Source organism: Danio rerio, chromosome 1 (assembly GCF_049306965.1).
Source record: "Danio rerio strain Tuebingen ecotype United States chromosome 1, GRCz12tu, whole genome shotgun sequence".
NCBI lineage: Eukaryota > Metazoa > Chordata > Actinopteri > Cypriniformes > Danionidae > Danio > Danio rerio.
The window spans coordinates 48,139,339-48,164,052 of NC_133176.1; the positions used below are offsets into that span (position 1 = coordinate 48,139,339).

At 35.7% G+C, this 24,714-nt stretch overlaps 2 protein-coding genes across 3 annotated transcripts in view; one reads left to right on the top strand and one right to left on the bottom strand.

The window, feature by feature from the left end:
* The window catches only part of tcirg1a (T cell immune regulator 1, ATPase H+ transporting V0 subunit a3a), a 28,692-nt gene extending 7,176 nt beyond the window's left edge, over window positions 1-21,516 (bottom strand). The window contains exons 1-17 of the mRNA XM_005160272.6: window positions 21,347-21,516; window positions 19,615-19,737; window positions 17,881-17,959; window positions 17,605-17,753; window positions 15,192-15,287; window positions 15,043-15,104; window positions 14,275-14,401; window positions 14,101-14,183; window positions 13,882-13,975; window positions 11,523-11,735; window positions 9,721-9,871; window positions 9,462-9,601; window positions 6,896-7,053; window positions 5,835-5,925; window positions 5,634-5,752; window positions 5,326-5,539; window positions 5,128-5,235 (exon numbers count right to left, since the gene is read on the bottom strand). Of these exons, the coding sequence (XP_005160329.1) occupies window positions 5,128-5,235; window positions 5,326-5,539; window positions 5,634-5,752; window positions 5,835-5,925; window positions 6,896-7,053; window positions 9,462-9,601; window positions 9,721-9,871; window positions 11,523-11,735; window positions 13,882-13,975; window positions 14,101-14,183; window positions 14,275-14,401; window positions 15,043-15,104; window positions 15,192-15,287; window positions 17,605-17,753; window positions 17,881-17,959; window positions 19,615-19,731 (2,001 nt within the window). The 5' untranslated portion in view covers window positions 19,732-19,737; window positions 21,347-21,516. The remainder of the gene's footprint in view (window positions 1-5,127; window positions 5,236-5,325; window positions 5,540-5,633; window positions 5,753-5,834; window positions 5,926-6,895; window positions 7,054-9,461; window positions 9,602-9,720; window positions 9,872-11,522; window positions 11,736-13,881; window positions 13,976-14,100; window positions 14,184-14,274; window positions 14,402-15,042; window positions 15,105-15,191; window positions 15,288-17,604; window positions 17,754-17,880; window positions 17,960-19,614; window positions 19,738-21,346) is intronic.
* Window positions 1,242-24,714, top strand: part of wu:fc21g02 — a 43,534-nt gene continuing 20,061 nt past the window's right edge. Inside the window, exons 1-6 of one of the 2 annotated variants that reach the window (XM_005160269.6) lie at window positions 1,242-1,953; window positions 5,334-5,463; window positions 11,538-11,746; window positions 13,912-13,960; window positions 14,277-15,158; window positions 15,225-15,343. Coding sequence is in view for 1 of the 2 variants with exons in the window: in XM_005160267.6 (XP_005160324.1) it covers window positions 15,123-15,158 (36 nt within the window). In the remaining variant the exon portion in view is untranslated. The remainder of the gene's footprint in view (window positions 1,954-5,333; window positions 5,464-11,537; window positions 11,747-13,911; window positions 13,961-14,276; window positions 15,159-15,224; window positions 15,344-24,714) is intronic. The other variant, XM_005160267.6, reaches the window with a different exon arrangement.

Sequence of the window (24,714 nt, forward strand, 5' to 3'; positions counted from 1 at the left end):
TTATTGCATCAACCAATTTTGGCTAATCTTTAGCTGTTGGACAGACATTAACACAAATGAAAGCTCCAAAACCTCTGTAGCTATTCAGTTAAAGCATTACATTGACAGAGCACTGCCTGACTTATTTTAAAGTCACCATGGAACAAAAGTTAAGACTGTCCTTTTTTTCTCAAACTGATTAGATTGTTGAAAGACGGGTATTACTAACAAAATGAAGGATAATTGACAAATGGACAAATTTAGAGCAGAAACGACACATTCAATGATAAGTGGATAAGTGAAGAGAAGTCATTTCGAGGGGGGAGAGAAGGTTATGATTTTTGATACATCTTTAAAAACAAACACTACAATGTACATATTCAAACGAGTAGAGTACATTTTGATTTCATGGCAGCTTTAACGATATACATTGTTCATCTAATGTTTTACTTTTCATATTTAAATTTTAATTAGTTGACATTTCTGTGTGGAGTTTGCATGGGTTTGCTCTGGGTGCTCCGTTTTCCCCCACAGTCCAAGGACATGCACTATAGGTAGGCCCACACGGAATCTGCGCGCACAGAATTCCGCACATTTTCCGCAGATATCCCGCAGAATTCCGCAGCCCATTATTAATTCTGTTTATTAACTTGAGTAAATGTGTAAATCTGAATTCATTCAGTTTTTTTTCAGTAATTTATTACTTTTTAATTAATATATTAAGGTGTAAGTTATTATACTCCGCTGGATACTCCCAAATTAATTCTGCAGAAATCCGCAGATTTTTACCAAAATTCTCCGCAGAAATAGCAAAAAACGGTTGCAGATTCCGTCTGGCCCTAACTATAGGTGAACTGAATGTACTAATTTGGCCGTAGTGTGTATATGTATGGGTGTTTCCCAGAACTGGCTGGAAGGGTATCCGCTGCACAAAACATATGCTGGAATGGTTAATGGTTCATTCCGCTGTGGCAACCCCAGATAAATGAGGGACTAAGCCAAAGAAATGGAATTTCACAGGGCGTATTAGCTTTTTTTCACGTGACTATAGCTAGAACATGACCCTATTGTGCTACTGCGTCCATAATCCAGGGTTTATCCCGTCATGGAAAACCTGGAAAAGTCATGGAATTTTGATATGACATTTTCCAAACCTGGAAAAGTTTTGGAAAATCTGAAAACCCCACAAAGTTTTGGAAAAGTCATGGAAAATGGATATCTGTATTCATTGAATATAGGTTATTTACTTCTTATCTGTCCTTGGACGTGTGCAAAAGATGGCGCCTGTGTGTTTGTCGGCATGCCGTTTGCCTCGTCAATTTTTAAATGTCTGTTCGGCAACCATTCTATCAGTGCTTTTTCTTCTCTTATTCATGAGCTGCGTTGATGCATTAATTTCATATGATCGCCAAGCACTGTTAAACATTAGAGGTTTGTTGGAGAATCAACCCAGAGACTGCTCCATAACACATGACTACTGCTATTCATCGTTTCCTTTTCCCACGGCCGCGTTTGTTCGCCGGCTTCCCTGCTGTCTTATCTATCAACGAAAACGTCGCAGAAGAAGAGGAAATCGCGGAGGTGTCCGGGTGAGGATGAGGAAGGAAATTTCTATTTCATTGGCTCTACATACTGCGTGCTCATTTGTACCTACGTATGGTCACCGCGGTTTGCACCCGGCTCGACGCTCGTGGGACGTGAGATACACCTGTCACTTGCCTATCTTCCCGGACAAACGGCAGCTGGCCGAATTCGGAGCTCCTCCACGGGTGCGCATCCGACGTAGGGGCGTAAATCTCCAACACATCAAATCACTGGATTATGTTCATCAGTCAGATCTACAAGTCATTTCCCACATCAACATGGCTTTGTTGAACGCTAGATCTGTGTCCAATAAGACATTTATTTTGAATGACTTTTTTACAAGCCACAATTTGGACTTCCTTTTTTTAACTGAGACCTGGATTGGAGCGGGTGAGTCCTCTGTGTTCGGTGAACTTTGTCCTTTAAACTGTTCTTTTATCAGCACTCCTAGATGTATTGGGAAAGGAGGTGGGGTGGCTATGGTTTTCAGAAACTGGTTCAGATGTCGGACTATCTCTGTCGGGGACTTCACTACATTTGAATCCCAATGTGCTCTGATAGAATCGGATACCACTCCTTTTCTGTGTGTTCTGGTTTACAGGCCTCCTAAGCCTGATAGAGGTTTCATAAAGGAGTTTTCTGAATTTGTTTCTCATATAATCACATCTTATGATCGTTTATTAATCTTAGGGGATTTTAATATTCACGTGTGCTGCCCTGGAAAGCCTTTGGAAACTGAGTTTATGCATGTTTTGGATTCTTTTGGATTTACTCAGCATATTGTTGGTGCTACACATGCACTAGGCCACACTTTGGACCTTATAATGTCCTACGGGTTTTCCATAGAAAATATTGTCATTGAAGATGCCTCCTTCTCAGATCATAAGCCTATTGTTTTTAACACTACTCTGTCATACTTCTCTGGTACTACAAAAAGTGAAGGTTTTCACTCTCGCTGCATAAACTCTCTCACTGCAAATCAGTTTTCTACTATGTTTAATAGTAACAAAGTGTCTACAGCAATATTAGCTGCTGCTGAGCATTCCTCAAGTCCTGATGATTTAATTTCTCTTTTTAATTCTTCTTGTTCAGATATCTTAGACTGTGTAGCTCCTTTAAAATATAAGTATCCAAAAATGAAATCACAGCCATGGCTGGATGATCTCTCTCGCTCACTCAGACAGATTTGTCGTAAAGCAGAACGGCGCTGGAGAAAAGATCACCTTGTTGTCTCTCTTGAAATCTTTAGAGATGCACAAGTAAACTTTCAAAAAGCAGCAAAAAAGGCTAGAGCTACATACTTTTCAGACATTATTAATAAACATTCACACACCCCTAAAATTTTATTTGACACAATTAACGCAATAATTTCTCCACGTACCTCATGCAAAATTGAGCAGTCATCAGAGATATGTGAGAGATTTAAAAGGTTCTTTACTGAGAAGGTAGCTGATATCAGATCCTCTTTTGCCCCTCTCTGCCCTAGTTCCTGTGTGGACTCGACAGTTTCTTCAGCTACCTTCTGTAATTTTGAACCAGTGTCTCTCTCTGAGTTGAGGGGTTTAGTGTTTCAGACAAAAACTTCAACTTCGCCGTGTGATCCTATTTCCTCTAATCTTTTAAAGGAGACTTTCAACACAATAGGTTCTAGTATACAAGCAATTGTTAATTCCTGCTTAGTTTCAGGCACTGTCCCTGCGTTTTTAAAGCATGCAGTTGTCCAGCCATTGCTTAAAAAACCCAATGCAGATATAAATTGCTTAAATAACTTCCGTCCTATCTCTAAACTTCCATTTATGTCAAAGGTTCTAGAAAGAGCTGTCTTATCACAGCTACAGCCTTTTTTAAAATCGTCCCATAAACTTGAACCTTTACAGTCAGGTTTCACTATGCACCACAGTACTGAAACCGCTCTGTTAAAAGTGTGGAATGACTTACTGCTGTCGGTAGATTCAGGCAGTAATGCAGTTTTGGTTTTACTAGATCTGAGTTCTGCTTTTGATACAGTTGATCATACCATACTTCTGTCACGTCTGGAACATTGGGTGGGCATAAAGGGTTCAGCACTTCAATGGTTTCAGTCATATCTGAAATCCAGGTCTTTTTCAGTTTCTGTTGGCCAATTTATGTCAACATCTGCCCCTCTTCTGTGTGGTGTCCCCCAGGGCTCTATTCTGGGTCCAATGCTCTTCAACTTATATATGCTTCCTCTTGGTAATATTATAAGGAAACATAACATATCTTTTCATTTTTATGCAGATGACTCTCAGCTGTATGTTCCTTTAAAATCTCAGAACTCCCTGCAGTCTCTAATTAATTGTCTTGAGGATATTAAATGTTGGATGGCAAAAAACTTCCTTCAACTTAATAATGACAAAACTGAAGTTATTCTCTTCGGCCCCTCAAAAACAAGAATGTCGTATATTGGGGGCTTGGGAAGTCTTGCACCGTATGTTAAATCGCAAGTAAAAAATCTAGGTGTTATCTTTGATTCTGAGCTTTGTCTAGAAAAACAAATTAGCTCAGTGGTTAAGAATAGTTATTATCAGCTGAGGATCATCTCCAGACTCAAATCCATTCTTTCCTTTCAAGATCTGGAAAAGGTCATACATGCTTTTATCACGTCCCGCCTAGACTATTGCAATTCTCTATATGTTGGTCTCCCCCAATCCTCATTGGCACGGTTGCAGTTGGTTCAAAATGCGGCAGCTAGACTTTTAACAGGCACCAAAAAACATGCTCATATCTCTCCAGTTTTAGCATCCCTTCATTGGCTTCCTGTTAATTTTAGAATTCAGTTCAAGATTTTACTTATTGTTTTTAAAGCACTGAATGGGCAAGCACCTTCTTATATATCAGAGCTTATTAACTTACAGTCAACTCCTCGGTCTCTTAGGTCCTCAAATAAAATTTTACTTCATGTTCCTCGGTCACGACTTAAACTGAAAGGGGATAGAGCCTTTGCAGTCGCTGCTCCTCGTTTGTGGAACCAGCTGCCACCGGATATTACAAGTGCTTCTTCTCTCTCTATTTTTAAGTCCAGACTTAAGACACATTTTTATTCTATTGCATTCCCAGGCTTTTAATCTTTATTGTGGTTGTTGCTGTAATACTTTTATTCCTATTATTACTTTTATTGTTATCTTTTACTCTTTTAGAGTGTGTGCTATGGTTTTGTTCAGCACTTTGGTCAGTGCCAAACTGAAGTAAATGTGCTTTATAAATAAACTTTACTTACTTACTTACTTGGCCAATCACATACTCTCACATTATTAGTGCTGTGAAAGCATTATCTAAATCAATTTTACATAGATATAAATATGATTTAAATTGTTGTGTGTTTTACGATATGCTGTAATAAAATTGAACATGAATTGTTTTTCTTTTACCATGCATATGTAAACATTGCATGAAACATTAGGTCACTTGATAGTCATGGAAAAATCATGGAATTTTAGTAGTAAAAATGTGTATGAACCCTGATAATCATAACAAGCTGTTTTCATTGCTTGTTTACTATCACGATCTACCCATCTATGAGTCAGAGGTTTCCCTCATGTTTACCGTTCTCCTGCTGTTCCTATGCTGGAAGTAGAGCTGAAGTGGTTTTCCCAGTAACAGCACTGGAACCGCTAGTAGAGCCAAACACACTAATATCCTCTGCACTGTCATCTAAAGAAAGTGAGATGTATATTAGTCGTGGCAGTAAAAGTATGACTAAACTATGTTGAAAACTAATCAGTATGTGACTGGTTCTCTTACCTGTCTAGGATAAAGTGGTGGGTTGCTTGGATTCTCGGAGAACAGGAACATGTCAATGAAGTGGATCAGTATGCTGGGAGCACGGTCTGAATCCTGAGGTCCAAACGCAATCCATTTAAACACCACCATGAAGACCAGGTACCCGAAAAGACACAACATGAACACTAACTCAGGAATCAACACCAGGAACACACTGCTCACGTTCCCAAAGTACCTGAAAAAAAAAAAAAGAGTTCATGGATAGGTATACTAAATAAACACACTGCAGATCATTAAAACCAGAGAAAACCAGACATATGATGGCTTACATGTAGTTAAAGAAGGATAAGCAGACCCCGAACGTCATGTGGATGACCCCGATGATCACAGACATCTTCATCTTGTAGGAATTGAGGAAGGTGAGGTGGTTATTGGCAAGACTCCAGATCTAAGAACCAGGAAACAGTGAAATCAAAATCTGAACCTCGCAGAGAGCAAGACAGGGAGGATCTGATCAGAAACGTGCTTACCGGGTCAATGCCGAATGGATATGGTCCCTGGAATACTCCAGTTATATTAGGATCCAACGTGAGGTACTGGTTGCTCCTCAAAGTTTCATCACTAAACCAAGCCAGAGGAACAAAAACAAAACAAGAGAGTAAAACAAGGGCAAGTTGAAGTGTTGGAGAAGTTTTTTTTTTATAAATCTTCATCCCTAACTTAATCCAGTTTCAAAATGTGTAAATGGAAAATCTGCTGAACACCAATGACAATTAGACTAATAAAAACTCATGGCTGATTCCTAGAAAAAGGCAAAGTTTTTAATCAGTTTGGCCTCACAAAGCTAAGGAAATCCTGAACTTCCTGACAGTCAGTCGGGGTCATTAACACTATATATTAAAGGACATCCTGTGCTGTGCTTATTCCATATCATTCGTTAACTGAGCAGAAGGTTTTAATGGGGCTTTTAAGATGCTTGTACAGAAGCAATGGCTATATCTGCAAATTTATGTTGTGCTTCTTGTGGTTTGATGTACAAATTTATTGTTGTAATCATGGATGTACAAGGGAAGCTGAAATATCTCCCATGGCCTGCACATTCACCAGATCTAAATATTAATAAGCCACTTTGGGGTGTTTTGAAGTGGCGAGCCAGAAAACCTTTTTCCCCCACCAGCATCATGTAGTGCCTTGGCCACTACACTCTACACCAGGGATTCTCAACCACTGGGCCTCAGCGACCCTGCAGGTGGGCCGCGAGATTAAAACTAACTCTCAATGTTTATAATTTTTTGGATTTCTTTTAATATGTTATATTGAAATGATCAAAGTAATGCATAGTTGTCCAAATTAATGTCCTATGATCTGTAACACCAATCCAAACACATCAACAGAGCCATATACTGTACATATCACACTAATTCTCTCAGAGTTGTCAAAACAGAACACCTTTTATCGACTTTATCCTACTTTGTAGACCTTTTACATTGGCAGAAAGCTACTTTGCACTCTGCAGGTGCACAAGTTATTTGAAACTGCAAAATTGGGATGCTAGTTGAATCTTTTGGTTAAAAGTAAGAGTGTGCAGTACCTCCAGTTGTAATGCTGAATCATGGGTTTGAGGTGCCAGCCAGAGGAAACAGGACTGAGTCCTTTACTGAAGCACTCATTATAAATAGCCCCAGTGTAGATGGAGAACAACCCCATCATGAGGATCAGATACCTCCCGCCAAACAGCATACGCCAGATCTAAGATACACACAGAAAATAAATATTACCTCTTTAGTTTGTGATGTATTACCTGCCTATTATTAAGATTTTCGGTGTTTATTAGTAGTTATAAAGTACATATTCTTCATGATCTTTTTCTACATCCTTAATCCTACCTGGTAATGTTTTGTTTTATTTAACATTTTGTATAAGATATTTTACAAAAACTGTACAATACCAATAAAAAGAAGAAAACAAAACTAAATAATTGACGTTAGCCATGACATATGTAGCATAAACATTTATTTATATATATATATATATATATATATATATATATATATATATATATATATATATATATATATTATATTATATTTATATATATATTTATATATATTTATATATATATATATTTATATATATATATTTATATATATTTATATATATATATATATATATATATATATATATATATATATATATATATATAAAACGGATGACAGTATTTACGTTTTTACAAGGTCAGTGTCATGAATGTTTGGGTTAGAGATGAAAATTTACAAAGGTAAAATGCTAGATTTTCAGGAGTCTTAAAATAGGTCCCCATGTAGTTTCAGCTTTTTTCTAATAAGTTTCAAGATGTAGTCGTGAATGACATAAAGCAGCTCATTCAACCATCTCCTAAAACAGGGAGCCTTTGGAGATTTCCAATTGAGTAAGATCACCTTTTTAGCTGTAATCATGCCAACCATCAGGGCTTGCTGTTGGGTTGATGGTAAGGTATCCATTATATTAAAATATCCAAAAATAGCCAAATTGTAGTCACTTTGGTTATTGGTTCCATGAGCACTGGAAAACAATTCAAAATTGACTCATAAAGAACCGGACAAAACCTAAATAAATGTGCCAAAATCCCTTCTGCCCAACCACATCTGTCGCATTTAGGAGATACAGAGGGAAAGGTTTTACTCAATCTCAAACTTTAAATTGAATTACTTTGTCTCGAATTTATTGAAGCTTTTTTTTTATTCTCGACAGGGCTTCCTCCCAGATCTCATCAGCCACTTCTTCATTTAAATCCATGGCTCAAGCTGTCTTAATGTGCTTAAATCTGCTTAATGTCTTAAAGCTTGATATCAAATGTCTAGTATTAGGGTTCGAGGATGGAAGATTCTGATTAATATGATTTTCTGGTTCATTTATAAATTGTGAGGTATTTTCCTTTACATAGTTTCTAATCTGCAGATAGCGAAAGAAATGAGACTGCGGGAGAGAAAACTCATCCTTCAGCTGTGCAAAGGATGCAAATTGGTTGTCTATGTAAAGATCTCCTATGCGAAACAGCCCTTTTGTTTTCCATGCTGTAAAAGTACTGTCAATCAGGAAATGTTTAAATACAGGATTGTGTGAACTCGGCGTACTGACTAAAACCGTAGCTAATTTGTCAAATTTATTTATGATTTAAAATCCTTAACAAAGTCCTAACCACAAAATTACAACTTCCTTATTTTTTAATTAGTTTAGACTCCGTAAAAAGCAATGTTGGGAGAGAGGACTCCGGCACAGAAATGGCCTCGGCATAAACCCATAATGGAGAAGTCTCAGATGTCACATGCTCCAGAACGCCCCTCTGCCAGAATAGGAGAGCTCTGGCATTTGCTGCCAAGTAATAGTGCTCTTAATCCTACCTAATACCTTACTACTACCTTATTAACTATTCATAAATTAGGAATTTATTAAAGCAAAACTTGAATATAATTTTTTTATATTCATAAAAATTTGACGCAATAATTGCTTAAACTAAAGTGTAGCCAAAAACTTACAAACCTAAAGTACAGACCAAAAAGAGAAAGGCAGATGGATACACTACTGATTGACCATTTGGAGTAGGTAGTAATTTATTTTTTTAAGATATTAATAATTTTCAGTCATTTATAATGAGTCTGTGATAAACAGAAATTGTCAATACTCTTTACCATAACATGATAATTGCTGTACAATGTGAGTTAGACACACTCGTATTCAGTTCTGAAGCTCTTATTTGCTTTTTTCTAAAACACATGTTCCTATTAATGATGGCAAATAGGTCATTTTTGTTTTGAACTGTACAGGCACTAACCCAAAAGCTAAAATGTGCTCCCCATCTAATCATCTTCAGATTATTCAAAACGTTCATGAGTTTCTATTCTTTCTGTTGAACCCGATAGAATGTTTTTAAATGTTTGAAACCATTAACAACTGACATCCATAGTTGGAAAAACAACTACTCTGAACAACTCAACGGTAACCCGTTTCCAACATCCTTCAATATAGCTTCTTTTGTGTTCAATACAATTCAAACACGTCTTCAAAAGGTGGAGAATAAATAAAGTATTTTCATATTTGGGTGAACTATCCGTTTAAATCAGTTACAACGATTGAGATATGCATAATCTAAAACAAACCTCATTAGTGCTAGTCCTCATCTTGGGGTCTCTTTCCTCTAGAATCATCCACAGGGCAGCCAATGTCATGAGTAAACCATGACCAACATCTCCAAACATGACCGCAAACAGAAAGGGGAAAGTGATAATGGTGTACACAGCTGAGAAGAAAACACACACACAAGACATTTACTGTCAGATGCTTCTGTTTCTCTATCAAAACAGAATTAAACAGAACAATAAAAAAAGACCTATAATCCATCAAATGTGTGAATGTTACCCGGATTAACTTCTCTGTAACTGGCTACACCGTAAGCATCCACAATGTTTTGGAAGCTGGAAGTGAAAGCGTTGGTTTCAAAGAGTGTTGGAGGAGATGTGGGTGCTGGTAAACGGTTGTAGAAAGAATCGACACTGCTACCGCTCTTTCTCTAAAATACAGAAGGATATGATGTTATGAGATTCATTTATTATTTTTCCTTAGGCTTCGTCACTTATTTATCAGAGGTCGTCACAGCGGAATGAAGCACCAACTATTCCGGCACATGTTTTACGCAGTGGATGCCCTTCCAGCCGCAACCCATTATTGGGAAACACCCTTAAACTCTAACATTCACACACACTAAGACCAATTTTGTTTACTCCACAAAATTACTCTAGTTTTGTTTTGCAAACTCCACACAGAAATGCCAACTGGGCCACCCGGGATTCGATCCTGCAACCTTCCTGCTGTGAGGTGACAGTGCTAACAACCGAGCCACTGTTGCCACCATTATGATTCATTTATTTAGTTTTACATTAGTAAATACGAATACTAAACTAAGGCTTTACATTAGTATATAAGAGTTTTAATTATTATTTGGGCATCTAAAAATGTATGCTGCATAACTATATTGCTGTATTATGCTACTCTAAAGGTTTCTAAATTAGTTTTGGTGGTTTTCTGTAGGTTTGCATTTATCTAAAATAATAAAAAAACATTTACCTTCTCTCAGAATTTTCAATTTTGTTCAGTGACCCTAAACTCACCTAGAGGATAATCTTCTCTGATCAGGGCTGGGGATACGATACGAACCCACAACATGATATTACCACGAACAATACATGTCACAATACAATATTATTGCTATTTTATTATGAACTTGTAACCTTTTTCCAACTTCCAATTATGTCCACAAAGGAAATCTTGGGCAAAGTTTTATTACTGCAGTGCAAAATGGGACTCTCAAGCAAACTAACTGATCAGCACATGAAAGAAATCCTGTAATAAATGGTAAATGCACCTTTCTGAGGCCATCATCTACAGGACTGTAAAGAAACATGTTTTGTTATTCAATTAAAAATATTGGCCATATATTGAGATGGTCACCCTTGTATTGATAAAGTATTTTCATGAAAAGAAATGGCTATATTATGCTATATCAATATTTTCCCACACCCTGATAACTGATTGGCCCAGTCTGTTGTGATTAGTCCACCATATACAGCACATTATAAATAAATGAGACTATTAATACCATTTAAACATAGGGATGTAAACAGTAATGACAGAATCAACCTGGATATGAATTTAAAGTAGATTTGCTTTCATAAAGCAGAAAAAAACAACATTTTGACAAAAGAACCAAACTTTTCCAGGCCTCAAGTACAACTACAGTGCTCATAGGCAGCCAATGAAGACCACAGGCGGGCATTTTACAGATTTGTTACCAATAAGAAGCAAGAATTTAATTGTCTAACAACTCTATCTATCATTCACTTAGATCAGGGGTGTCCAAACTCGGTCCTGGAAAGCCGTTATCCTGCAGAGTTTAGCTTCAACGCACATGCCTTGAGGTTTCTAGTATACCTACGAAGAGCTTGATTAGCTGGTTGAGATGTGTTTAATTGGGGTTGAAACTAAAATATGCAGGACACTGGCCCTCCAGGACCGAGTTTGGACCTGGAAGATCTTTAAAACAGATCTTTTATGTTTACAAGCAGCTATATTACACGCTACATAAAAGGTCTGGGATTTCAAAAGAAAAGCATTTCTAAAATAAACTCATTTGACTTCTGTGTGAATAAAAAGCCATTTCTTACCGTTCCCTCCATCAGAGCGCTCTGGAGCAGAAGCAGTTTGGCCACGGGACACCAGGCCTCAGCAATCAGACACTTGTCTGTGACTGAAGGGCTGCACAGATTAAGGACCATCTGCACAGCTTTACACTTCTGCACACGTATCTTCCACTGTGGCATCTGACACACACAGCGGGACAGCAGCTGCTGCATATACTGCTCCGTCTGAGACAGCACCTGCAGAATAGGTAAAGTCTGTCCTTTACTGTTCATTTTATTTGAAGAGCTTGCTTAAGAAATTGTCCTACTTTTACAGGATTTATTAAAAAAAGTATTTACTGTCATTTTTGGTTCATTTATGTGTCCGTGCCTAATAAAATGATCATTATGTAGATGCACACAGAGAAATATGGCTGTTAGACTGCACATTGTGTGAGTGATTATTTTTATTTTTTATTTTTTTGCATTTTTAGCATCTTTTTGCAGAATAAACTGTCAAATAGACAAAGTTACATTAAAAAACAAACAAATTTGACTTTTTTGTACATTTTAATTATATAAATTAAGAAATGGTTTTCCCTTTTTATAGGATTTACATAAAATAGCATTTACAGTCATTTTTGGTTCATTTAATGTGTCTGCGCCTAATAAAATGATCAATATATATTTTAAAAGATGTGCAGAGAAATACGGCTGTCAGACAGTGCACGTTATGCGTGTTTGTTTTCATGCAGTTCATGCAGAATAAACTGTCATATAGACACAAAGTTACATAAAAAAAACAAAAGTTTGACCTTTTATTGTCTATTTTAATCGAAGAAATTAAGAAATGTTGTTCCTTTTTTACAGGATTTATATAAAATAGCATTTGCTGTCATTTTTGGCTTAATAAAATGATCAATATCTATTTTTAAAAACTGCTCACAGAAAAAAATGGCTGTTTGACAATGCATTTTGTGTAAGTATTTAAAGTTAAAGTCAGAATTATTAGCCCTCCAGTTTATTTTTTCCCCAATTTCTGTGTAATGGAGAGAAGACTATTTGAACACATTTCTAAACATCATAGTTTTAATTTTATCTTTTTATGATTTATTTTATCTTTACCATGATGACAGTAAGTAATATTTGACTAGATATTTTTAAGACACTTCTAAACAGCTTAAAGTGACATTTGAAGGCTTAACTAGGTTAATTAGGTTAACTAGGCAGGTTAGGGTAATTAGGCAGGTTATTATATAACGATGGTTTGTTCTGCTGACTTTTAAAAAAAATAAATAGCTTAAAAGGGCTAATAATTTTGTCCTTAAAATGTTTTTTTTTTTTAATTTAAAACTGCTTTTATTCTAGCCGAAATAAAGCAAATAAGACTTTCTCCAGAAGAAAAAAATATTATCAGACATACAGTGAAAATTTCATTGCTCTGTTGAACATCATTTAGGAAATATTTAAAAAAGAAAATAAAATCCAAAGGGGGGCTAATAATTCTGACTTTAACTGTATGTTTTATGTTTTGATTTTTGCATTTTCAGCGTCTTATTGCACGTTAAAAGATCTAAACTGTTAAATCTTAACTTTAAAATATGAGAAAAGTAGTTTATGTAAATAGTTTATGTATTTATATGTATTTGTAAGTTTGTACTGCATTTATTAATTATAGCTCATAATTTATTAATGCATTAGTTAATGCTCTCTGAGTAAACATGAACTAACAGTGAACAACTGTATGTTCAAAGATGGATAAATACTCTAATAAATGTATTGTTTATTGTTTTTTCATGTTAGTAAATACATTACCTAACATTACCTGTGTCCTGTATTGTAAAGTGTTACCAAAATATCATATGCAAAAGCAAGAAAATTTGTGATGTATCTAAAAATATAGGGGGTTCATTCCGCTGTGGTAACCCCGGATTAATAAAGCCGAAAATAAAATGAATAAATTAATTTAATCTATATAGGTATTTAACTGCTAAGCAGTGAACTTTCTAATAGCGCTGGGCAATTCATCGAAAAGTAATCGAAATCAACATTCAGAACTTATAATCGATTTAATTTGTCCAGGTCAATTTTTTCCAATTACTTTCCCTACCGCATGTGGAGTCCCGTGACCCCGCTCTGTTTACACTTCTGCATCGAGCACAGCGTATAGGCTGGCGCAGTTCTTTGCCGATGCTGACTTCTCAAAAAATGTAACTACACGTTGCAACGACGCATAACGCAAGCTCTGTGATTGGTCGGCTTGGTAGCATTGACCCAAATCACCCAGCCCTACTTTCTAACATTTTAATTGTCCAAATCATCTAAACTAGATTGCCTGCATGCTCTTATTTCAGAGAGAATGTAATTCTTCAAAATAAAAAGATGAAGGAATTATTCTGCGTACTGTTCTGATGTCCACTATTCTGCTTTCCAGCCCCTGGAGTATTCCTTCCCTCTCCTCCAATCCTTCCGGATACACAAAGGTATGTGTGCGGAAACTGCGAAAATAGAGATGCTGAACCTGCATTGTATTATTCATTTCAAAATGAATCAAACAGGGTGAGATTTCTAAAATCTGATACCATAAAGTGAAAAACAGTAAGCTATAACTGAAATGAGTTACCAATCGCAGATCTTCTTCACTTTTTGTCCAATCTGCTCCCCCCAAAAAGAGATCACAAAGACAGTCCACTGAATCGTCTCTCCCTGTGAGCAGGATGAAACTCAAACATCACTAACCATGCAAGTTGATATGTCTATTGAAATGTCTTATAGCATTGACCGTAATGTCTCTTACAGTGTCTGGCTCCTCCAGCCTTTCCTCCATCTCCCAGAAGTCTACAATGATGTATCCACGACAGGCCCGCCACAGCAGCCTCTCAAACGCTGGCACCTTCCACGGATGGACCACACCAGCAACAAAACTTCACAGGAAAGTAGTTCACACGTCATGTGTAATGTGAAAATAAAATTTACACCTTTTAGCTAAAACTGCTGTCGCGTGTATCGTTATTTTTGTGTTTGTCATTTCAGAGTAAAACAATGTCATCAGGTGTAATTTACTCTACTAAATCTTATTATTTACTCATTCTCCACTTGTTCCAAACCAGTTTGAGCTTCTTCTGTTAAACACAAAGCAAGATATACTTTAAACCATCGAAAAAAACATCAATGTTTAGCCATTCGTAGTATTTTTTGTTTCTACTATGGATGTCGGTGGCTGCGTTCTTCTAAAATTATTCAGAATATCTTGTTTTGTGTTCATAAAAAGACAAAAATTCATACTAGTTTTAAATCACTTAAATGTGAGTAAATAATGAGGAAATAAACATTTCTGGGTGAACTTTTCCCTTATGTGTGAGTGGTGCTCCATAGGGCTGGACGATGTTGTTAAAAAAATTTATCACGATATGTTTCATATGATTCGATGTGACGATCTCTGTTAATGGCATTCTACCCAACTCTCTCCATCCTTCTCACTCTCTTCGTAGATGGGATGGTGGGCCAACTTTACCCCGTGGGCCCTACTTTGGGCATTTCTACTTTAAATAGATATCATCCTCACCTCAAACGCATATCTTGCCTGCTGTCCAGTAATGCTGATGTCTCAAGAGTCAGAGGTGGAACCTTGAAGGACATTATGAGATGGTTTGGTGGGCATCAGAAAGACATCTCTTGGAGGTAAGCTTGCTAAAAACTGTGTTTACTTTTTACCTGTGAGGTTGGTAGTAAAATGCTCTGCTTCAGGACCCCTCTGTACTGGCTGAGCTGGGTCAGCTGGTTACGAAGACTGTCCCTGTTCCTGGACACCTACAGTACATTAACACATGGTCAAGGACATCACTTAACACTTAAAGGCGCTGCATGTAAGTTTTCGACTCTCATAAAGCATAGAAACATTATAATATGTTGGCAGATATTAACGAAATGTGCTAAGTGAGCATTCTTGTTTATCTGAAAACAATGCTGAAGTCAGATATTCTGCTTTGAAATGTGCATTCTGTGACGGAATATCTGTATTTGTTTTGGTCTCTATAACCAGCCCACTACAAGTTTAACCCAGTTATATTTCAGCACCCCTGGTGGCCTTGGAGGTAAATGCAGAGTATTTCATTTCAGTCATAAAGGCTGCTTCAATCTATGTGAGTGCTGCCGAAAATGTGACCATTTGTGGACACTAGCAACCCAAAATGAGACGCAGATTCAGAGTTTTACAATTCTAATTGACATTTGATCATCAGGTATGTTCTCTTTATTTGTGTCATGACTATGTTCAGTCGTCAGAGTAGGGGCCAGGTAAAAAAATAAATAAATAAATAAAAACCTCTCCAATATTTAGACTTTGGACTGCAAACTGTCACTCTTACATACTGCACCTTTAATAAGATACTCATAACAAATTATATAACAAATTTAATCTTTTAGATTACACATTTACGGTAGTATGTTCGGATTATATTTAAATTACTTTTGAGCCAATTTCAAGAAGGTATCGATGCAGCCCGGAGACCTCCAAGTGGGAGGGATCATACCGAAAGGAGGTTGGGTGACCTCCAAGTGGGAGAGACTTATGCCACAAGTAATAATAATAATAATATACTTTATTTATAATGCGCTTTTCTCAAACCCAAAGCGCTACAAGGCATGCAGTAACAAAGCAGAACAATAAAAAAACTGTAAAAACACCACAATAAGATAATAAAATATGAACAATAAAATTGAATGATTAAATTGACAAAAATAATCACTCTAAGTTAAAAGCAATGGTAAAAAGGTGTCTTGAGAAGTTTCTTAAAACAGTCCAGAGAAGTGGCATTCCAGATGCTGATGGGTAGACCATCCATAGCTTAGGTGCACTGTTTGAAAAAGCTCTACCACGTAGATGGTCTTAAGATTACATTATAGCTGATACAGGGTAAGTCCAGATGCAGAACGAAGACTGCAGGTGGGAGTGGCGAGAGTTACCAGGTCACAAATGTAGTCAGGTGCTAGCCCATGAACTGCTTTATATGTTAAAATCTTAAAAGATCTTAAAATCAATAAGCGACTCAATAGGAAGCCAGTGAAGTTGCAGAAGTACAGGGGTGATATGGTGGGGTAAAGAAACCCGTGCAAAGGAATTTTGAATATACTGTAAACGTCTAAGAGAGCTTGTTGTTAGGCCACCGAAGAATGAGTTACAGAAATCAAGACGTGATGTGATAAAGGCATAGATAAGGCTTTCTGCATCAGGCCGTGATAGAAAAGGTGTAATCCGTGCAATGTTACGTAGATAAAATCAGGCTATTTTTGTTAAGGGTTTGAAGTAGGCTGGGTTAAGAAGGTGTAGGTGGAGTAGACATTAATAAAACACAACAGATTACTGTGAGGTTGGGTTTAGGGTTGGGGTAGGTGTAGACATTCATAAAGCACAATATTGGACTCCGTATCATTAACAAGATATTAAATAAATATATAACTCCAGGTTTGTAGGTTTGGAGATCAAGTCCCAGCCACTTGGAGCTGGCTCCGACCTCCGGTTTATACTCTTCTCGCCAATTTGATGTGACAGAAGTATAATATTGTACAATTCTGACAGACACAAAGAAAAAAGATACTAATATTGTAAAACACTGACACTAATTTACCTTTTTGTTGATGTTTGCTGATAGTAACACTGATTAAAAATCACATCTTATGACTTTAAAATATAAGTACATGTAGAAAACAGCAATATCATAATAAAACATTAAAAAACAAAAGAGAATACAGCAAAATCACTGCTACATCAAGTATTTCATAAGAAAAAAACACTAGAATTGCATTTGCCAAAGAAAAAAACAATAGCAACAAAAAAGTGAATAACAAAAAATGATGACTATGAAAGCAGCTGCTATATTATGAAAATAATATAAATCTAAAAAAAATTAGAAGAATCAATTTTATAAATAACTTACTGTCATTGTGTAAATAATATGTAATCCATAAAAAGTAACTGTAGTCTGATTACAAGTGTTTTTAAAAATTCTTTACGTTTGCTCTTAATTTTTGTATTCTGGATGTCAAATAATCCATTACTACCCAGCTCTGACTACATCAGAGTCTCCTCTTCAGGACACCAGAGACTGATGATTTGTAAGCATCACACCTCTCTGAGCTCTCTGGCCAGTCGTTCGCTCTCCTCCTCGATGCAGAGCAGCTCTCTGGGCTGTGGGGCTGATGGGATTGGGCTGGCGGTGGGTAGAGCTCCTTTCAGAGGAGGATAGAGAGAACGACTGATCTCTTGCTCCAGATATTCTGATAAGGAGACAACATGTTGAAGATATGCACAGTCAGACTACACTGATTATGCTGAGTGCTTATGAAGAAAAAAGTGACTAAAATAGAGCTAGTTTTAGCTAGGTGGCTGGTTTTTAACACTTACTGAAGGTTTTCTCCAGCTCTTCGCATCTTCTGACTTCTGACACAAACTTCTTCTGAAATGCGTTCACATTTGGATTCAACTGAAAATAAAATGGGTTTAGGAGAGGCGAATATATTAGACATTAATAAAGCAAGTTCAATTGTGAACATTAAAAGGATATGAGTAAAAAAATTTATCTGAAAAAGTGCTATTTGAATCTGTCAAGCAAACTAATGTTCAAATGTTTGTGGTTGGCAAGATTTTTAATGTTTTTTAACAGATCTTTTATGCTACAGGGTTGCACTAATTTGTTCAGAAAAAAATGTGCAGCTGTAATATAGTGAATGTTAATACAACTGAACCTTTATATTTTAATGCTGTTATATTTAATATTTAGGTTGTAAATAATTAGGTTAAGTAAAAATTACTTTTTGTCTAGATGTGATACAGCTGCAGATACTCACATCAATATACAGTTAAAGTCAGAATTATTAGCCCACCTTTGAATTTTTTGTTCTTTTTTTAAGTATTTCCCAAATGATGTTTAACAGAGCAAAGAAATCTTCACAGTATGTCTAATAATATTTTTTTCTTCTGGAGAAAGTCTTATTTGTTTTATTTAATCTAGAATAAAAGCAGTTTTTAATTTTTTAAACACCATTTTAAGGAAAAAATCATTAGCCCCTTTAAGCTATTTTGTTTTTTGATAGTCTACAGAACAAACTATCGTTATACAATAACTTAACTAATTACCCTAGCCTGCCTAGTTTACCTAATTAACCTAGTTAAGCCTTTAAATGTCACTTTAAGCTGTATAGAAGAGTCTTGAAAAATATCTAATTAAATATTATTTACTGTCATCATGGCAAAGATAAAATAAATCAGTTATTAAAAATGAGTTTTTAAAACTATTATGTTTAGAAATGTGCTGAAAAATCTTCTCTCCATTAAACAGAAATTGGGGAAAAAAACAAACAGGACGGTTAATAATTTAGGGGGGCTAATAATTCTGACTTCAAGTGTATATCAATAATGTTTGTGACACTGTATAACAATAACTAATATTTTTACATTATTGTAGGGCTTAGGCTTAGTATTAGTTTAGGGGTAGACGTTATTAAATACAATTTAATTGGTTATTTAATAAATAATATGAATAACACTGTATAATTACTCACTGTACATCACTATTTTTATCTATCTAGATGGGATACAGCTGCTGATACTCGCATATATATATATAAGTTTGTGAAATTATTCATATTTTTACATTACTGTAGAGCTTGGGTTTAGTCTTGGGTTAGGAGTAGACATTAGGAAAATACAATTTAATGGGTTATTTAATAAATAATAAAACACTGTATGTATAATTACTCACTGCACATCAATGTATTTTTGTGTAAATGGGATACAGCTGCTGATGCTCACATCAGTATATATACAACAATAATTGATTTTTTTATATTACTGTGGGGGTTGGGTTTAGTTTGGTTAGGGGTAGACTTTAATAAAATACAATTTAATAGATTATTTAATAAATAATATGAATAACACTGTATAATTACTGTTGGGGTAGATTTGAATAAAATACAATTTACTATATAATAAACAAAATATTTGTTGATAACTTCCGGCCACAGCTCTATCCCTTTTACCAACAATCCAAATGTTGAGCCAAGTCAAACTATTTATTTAAAAAAATGTAATTCTTACTGACCTCAAACACCAAAACAGCAGTATTTGCATTAAACTCACATCTCTGAATTCGACTAAACCCAGCTCCCCAAGCTCACTGACGCAGTTGTAAGCTGAACCAGCCTGTAGAAAGATCTGGACCAGACACATCTCCTCACTTCGAAAGAGGCATCCCATGTTAGCCTGAAATAAGAAGTTTGATATACAATATGACCTGAACAGTAAAAAAGACATACATCTCTTACGAAAATGAAGATCAAATGATCAGTGTGACCTTATTTATTGCATTTCTTAGATTAAATCTTGTTTATATGCCAGTATTTATGAATAGAAGCTTCTTGTCTAATTGGACAGCGTGTGTTTTTCTTTATTTTGATTAAAAAGGGTTTGTGCACTGATCAGTTGCATGTGACAGTGGTTAGTTAGTAATCTAATTGAGATTTCATAGGAGATTCACTCGGTCGGGTCATATGATGAATACTTCAGAGAAGAAAACCTCAATTAGAGTCATCTGAAACTTATCTGAGATAAAGCATTATCTGTGTTCAGTACTTGATAAAACGTTATAAAATGACATTGATAACTATTAATTATGAGGAAGGAACTAAAGATCATATTAATACAATAGGTTTTAGCTCAAATGAAACCGAGTCTATTGATTGTCTTATAAATTTAAATTTAAATGTTACATTTCAATTTAAGTCTCTTTGTTACAGTACATAACATGAAAAAAAATCTGTCATTACTTAATCCCCCTTGTTTCAAACCTCTTTAAGTTTCTAGCTTCAATTAAATCCAAAGGAAGATATTATGAAGAAAGCTGGAAACCGGTCATCATTGACTTCCATAGTGTTTGTTTTTTAATATTATGAAGGTTACAGATTACGTTTTTTAGCTTTCTTCACAATACATTTATTTTCTAAAGAATAAAGAAACTCATAAAGGTTTAAAACCACTTGAGGGTGAGTAAATAGTGAGCACATTTTAATTTTAGATTAACTATGTCCTTTTAAGTAATGTGTTAATTAAATATCTGTAATTACTATAGGATTGGGATTTGGTTCAGGGTCACTAGGTTCATGCAATTTGGCTGCTGTACTTCTATCAAATGTAATAAGGACGCTGTCATATAAAATGTCACATAGGCTACCATGGATATATGAACTACCATAGCTTGCTGTAGCACTTTTTTTAAAGTAATGTAACGGTTCTGTATAAAATAATGATATATCCTTAAACCCATGAACTTAACCTAATATAATATATTTGACTACCTTATATTGACATATATTGACACTATATTCAAATTATTACAATTTATAAATAAGTAGCTAGCTTACTGTAAGACCGCGGTGTATATTTTAAGTGCATTTTCTCGTGTTTACAGGTCAAGCACGTTAACGTTAGCTGTAACGTTACAGAAACCCCGTCATTGTGTCTTTAGTGTAATAAACCCGTGCTGCTAAAAAGCATTTTCAGTTATCATCATAAATTCTTTAAATATATGTGGTTGGCTTGTGGCAATAGTCGAGAAAGCACTTTGCTTAATGTAATGCTGTCTGGCGTGAGCGTCAGTCAGTGTGCCGTTACTGCAGCAGCATGGCGGAAAAACGTAAACAAAACCCGGCGACAGAATTAGGGCATCACTGTACAGTCAACAAACGCTCTTCAGATGCCTGTAAATCGCTTTATTTGATGTTTGTGTAACACAAACACCAGACTGTATGGCTTTAAAAATGAGCTGTTTTATATAATATTTCATTTTAAATGCGCATTAAACTGACAGACTTACCTTTAGCTGGAGACAATCGTCGATAAATCCAAGTCGATAGAAGAAAGATTATCCACAATTTGATCTCATGGTCGGTAGTGTTCTTCTGAGGTGTTGCGATGTAAACAGCATGAGCTCGTGGCCGCTCATTACTTTAGCTCAGTCAATGCCATGTGATTCAGACACTGACTGTAAACCTGCTGCAGCGCGCAAAAACACACTACCTCTAAACCCCATTGAAAACAGTATAGCGCATGCTAGTTTTTTAGACAATATCTGGTAATTACATTGTAATATGTTCATGTGTACCTATTTTTTGCACAATCTAAAATATAAAATGAATATATGCGAAAAATGTCTTTTCCACATGAAAAAAATTAATAAACTAAAGTAAACTAATTTAGAGTATACTAACCTATAGTGTTTTTGAATGTGTATTATACTGTATTATAGAACTAATGAATGCTACAGCATGGAAGCCTAACTAATAAACTGCATTAAAAACTCTAAAATACTTCTACATTAAAATGTGGTAAAATGTAGTACAATATACCTGGTGCTATGTAAAATTACTGGGTCGTTTTGTTTATAGTATTGTTGTATTACCATAGCAAGCATTACCAGATTATTTATGGATCAAAAATATATGCTTGTTATTATTATTATTATTATTATTAATAATAATAATAATAATAATAAAAGCTATTTACTGTAAATTATAGTACTTTAGGTTTAATAAAAAAACTATTGTACACATCAAAACCTGTATTGTAAATGGTTTGAACAGCTAAATGGCTAATCATTTATTCATATTAAATTTACAGTTAATATGTTCATGTAAAGCTTACTGTGTTGACAAAACTATAAGCACCAGATGTGCTGTTTTCATTAAAATCTTGTAAACACGCGGATCAATTTAATCAGTGTTGAAGAAAGTTCAAGCAAACCAAACGATGTTTAAAAATGACTTTGTGTTTACTAAAATAAATAAATAGGGCGGCACGGTGGCTCAGTGGATGGTATCTTGCATCTTTAAAGTTCTTCAAATGCCACACTGAATTTCCATGTGAACTTATTTGGTTTATTGGAATTCTAGAAGTGGTTCTACAGGATGTTTATCTGAATTAAATAGCTGCTATTATTTTTATTTTTATCGCATGATGATTTGCATGAATGGGAATAAACGTCTGTTAAACTGTAAACCAGGGGTGCTCAACCCTGTTCCTGGAGATCTACCTTCCTGCAGATTTCAGTTGCAACCCTTATCAAACACACCTGCCTGTAATTATCAAGTGCTGTTCAGGTCCTAATTAACTGGTTCAGGTGCGTTTGCTCAGGGTTGGAGCTGAACTTTGTAGAAAGGTAGATCTCCAGGAACAGGGTTGAGCACCCCTGCTGTAAACAATGAGTGAAGTGTTTTTGTGTAAACTGGGTATGAGATGCTAATGAGATGGCATTTTTTTTACCTCACAGTTCATCCAGTGAATATTAAAAAGCATTCATTAAACTTACCAAATAATTAGCAGACAATGAAAAAACACGTTTTCCCTGCACTCGCGTGGGTTTCCTCCGAGTGCTTCAGTGTCCCCCACGAGTCCAAAAACATGTGGTATAGGTGAATTGGGTAGTCTAAATTGTCCAAAGTGTATGTGTTAATGGGTGTGTGTGGATGTTTCCAAGTGATGGGTTGCGGCTGGAAGGGCATCCGCTGCATAAAACATTTGCTGGATAAGTTGGCGGTTCATTCCGCTGTGGTGACCCCAGAATAATAAGGGGACTAAGCTGAAAAGAAAATGAATGAATAAATGAATAACCACAAAACCTTGAAACAGTTCTTAGACTGTATTATGTGCTTGTTAAATAATACTGTCGTGTGGGGAATGCCAAGAGAAAATATTCTGGAAAAAAACTCTGTGAATATTGTTAATGTAAGAACCAAAACATCACAAAATAATATTTAATTTAATAAAGGTTTAGTTTTCTATCAATCTTGCAAAGATTACCACTTTCAGACAGATCTCAAAAGCAACACAGTTTAGAGAAGGAATGATAAAGATTCTCCTATTACATGGGGGAAATGTGTGTGTGTGTGTGTTACTGTTCCTCAGAGGAGCTGACCAAAAGTCTCCTGTGGCATGAAGAAAGAGTCACAGCATCCTCATGAGCTCTCAATATCTGCATTCAGTTACCAGAGACAACAAACCACACTTGAGTATACATCACTACTGGAGAAAGGATAAGGATAAAAGGATAAGGATAAACTTTATTTGTCCCCGAGAGGACAATTTGTCTTGGGCAAAAAAGGAGAAGGAGAAAACATGATGGGTGGAACAGAAAATTTGTGTTCAAGTAGGCTATAGTATCTTTAATGGACTGTTTGTATCTGCACCTCCTAGTCATTTTCATCAGCTTGCCAACCTTTTTTTTTCCTTACCAATCTCAAAACATTCTAGTCCATATTAAACGTGTTACGCCAGTTTTAACATATCATGTAGAACAACTTAATGTTTTTTTCTGAAAACTTACACTGTAAAAATAACCGTAATTAACGGCCAAAGCTTATGATTCACATGTGTTCATAGTTTATTTATTCTTTCGAATTCTATGTACTTGAAATTTTGATTTTGAAAATCGAACAGAAGCACTAGTACTTGTACTGTCATTTAAATAACCGATCCAGACCATTTTACCCTACTAAAAATTACAATAGTCACTTTGCTAAAATTTCTAAAGTTGCAGGACAAAGAGCAAAAACCATAATGCAATTGAAAACAAAATTAGGAATAATTCATTGGGCCATGATCCCAACCCCAATGGGGGCAAAATAATACAATGGGGAAAATAAGTATTATTGAACACACCGTCTTTTTTCCTGCATCGTAGTAGCTGCTGATATAGAATTGAACCAGATTTGAAATATATGTAATACTTTATATAAAAGGCTTTTTTAGTGATTATGTTGATTTTTGGCAGCTTTAAGACGCCTCTCATATGGAGATTCAAGCCAGATGCACTGCTCAGGTGTGAGTTTTTCCACAGACTTCAACAGAGTGTAAAAATCTTGATGGTTCTGTGGGTCTCGTCTATCTAATCAGAGGTTTAATTTGTATTTTCTGTTGGATTCAAGTAGGGGATTGGCTGGGCCATTCTACAGCTTTTTTTTCTGAAACCATTTGAGAGCTTACTTGGCTGTGTTTTGGATCATTGTCTTGCTGAAATGTCCACCCTGGTTTCATCCTCATCATCCTGACAATGTAGATGTTGGACTGAAGCAGCAATTAATTTAAAACTACTAAGGGCAGAGGGTTGCTGAAAAGAGAGATTTCAGCTGCAGTCTGGGCTTTCACTGTCTTTCTACACCTCCCTTTTTCATGTGTTCAATACTTTTT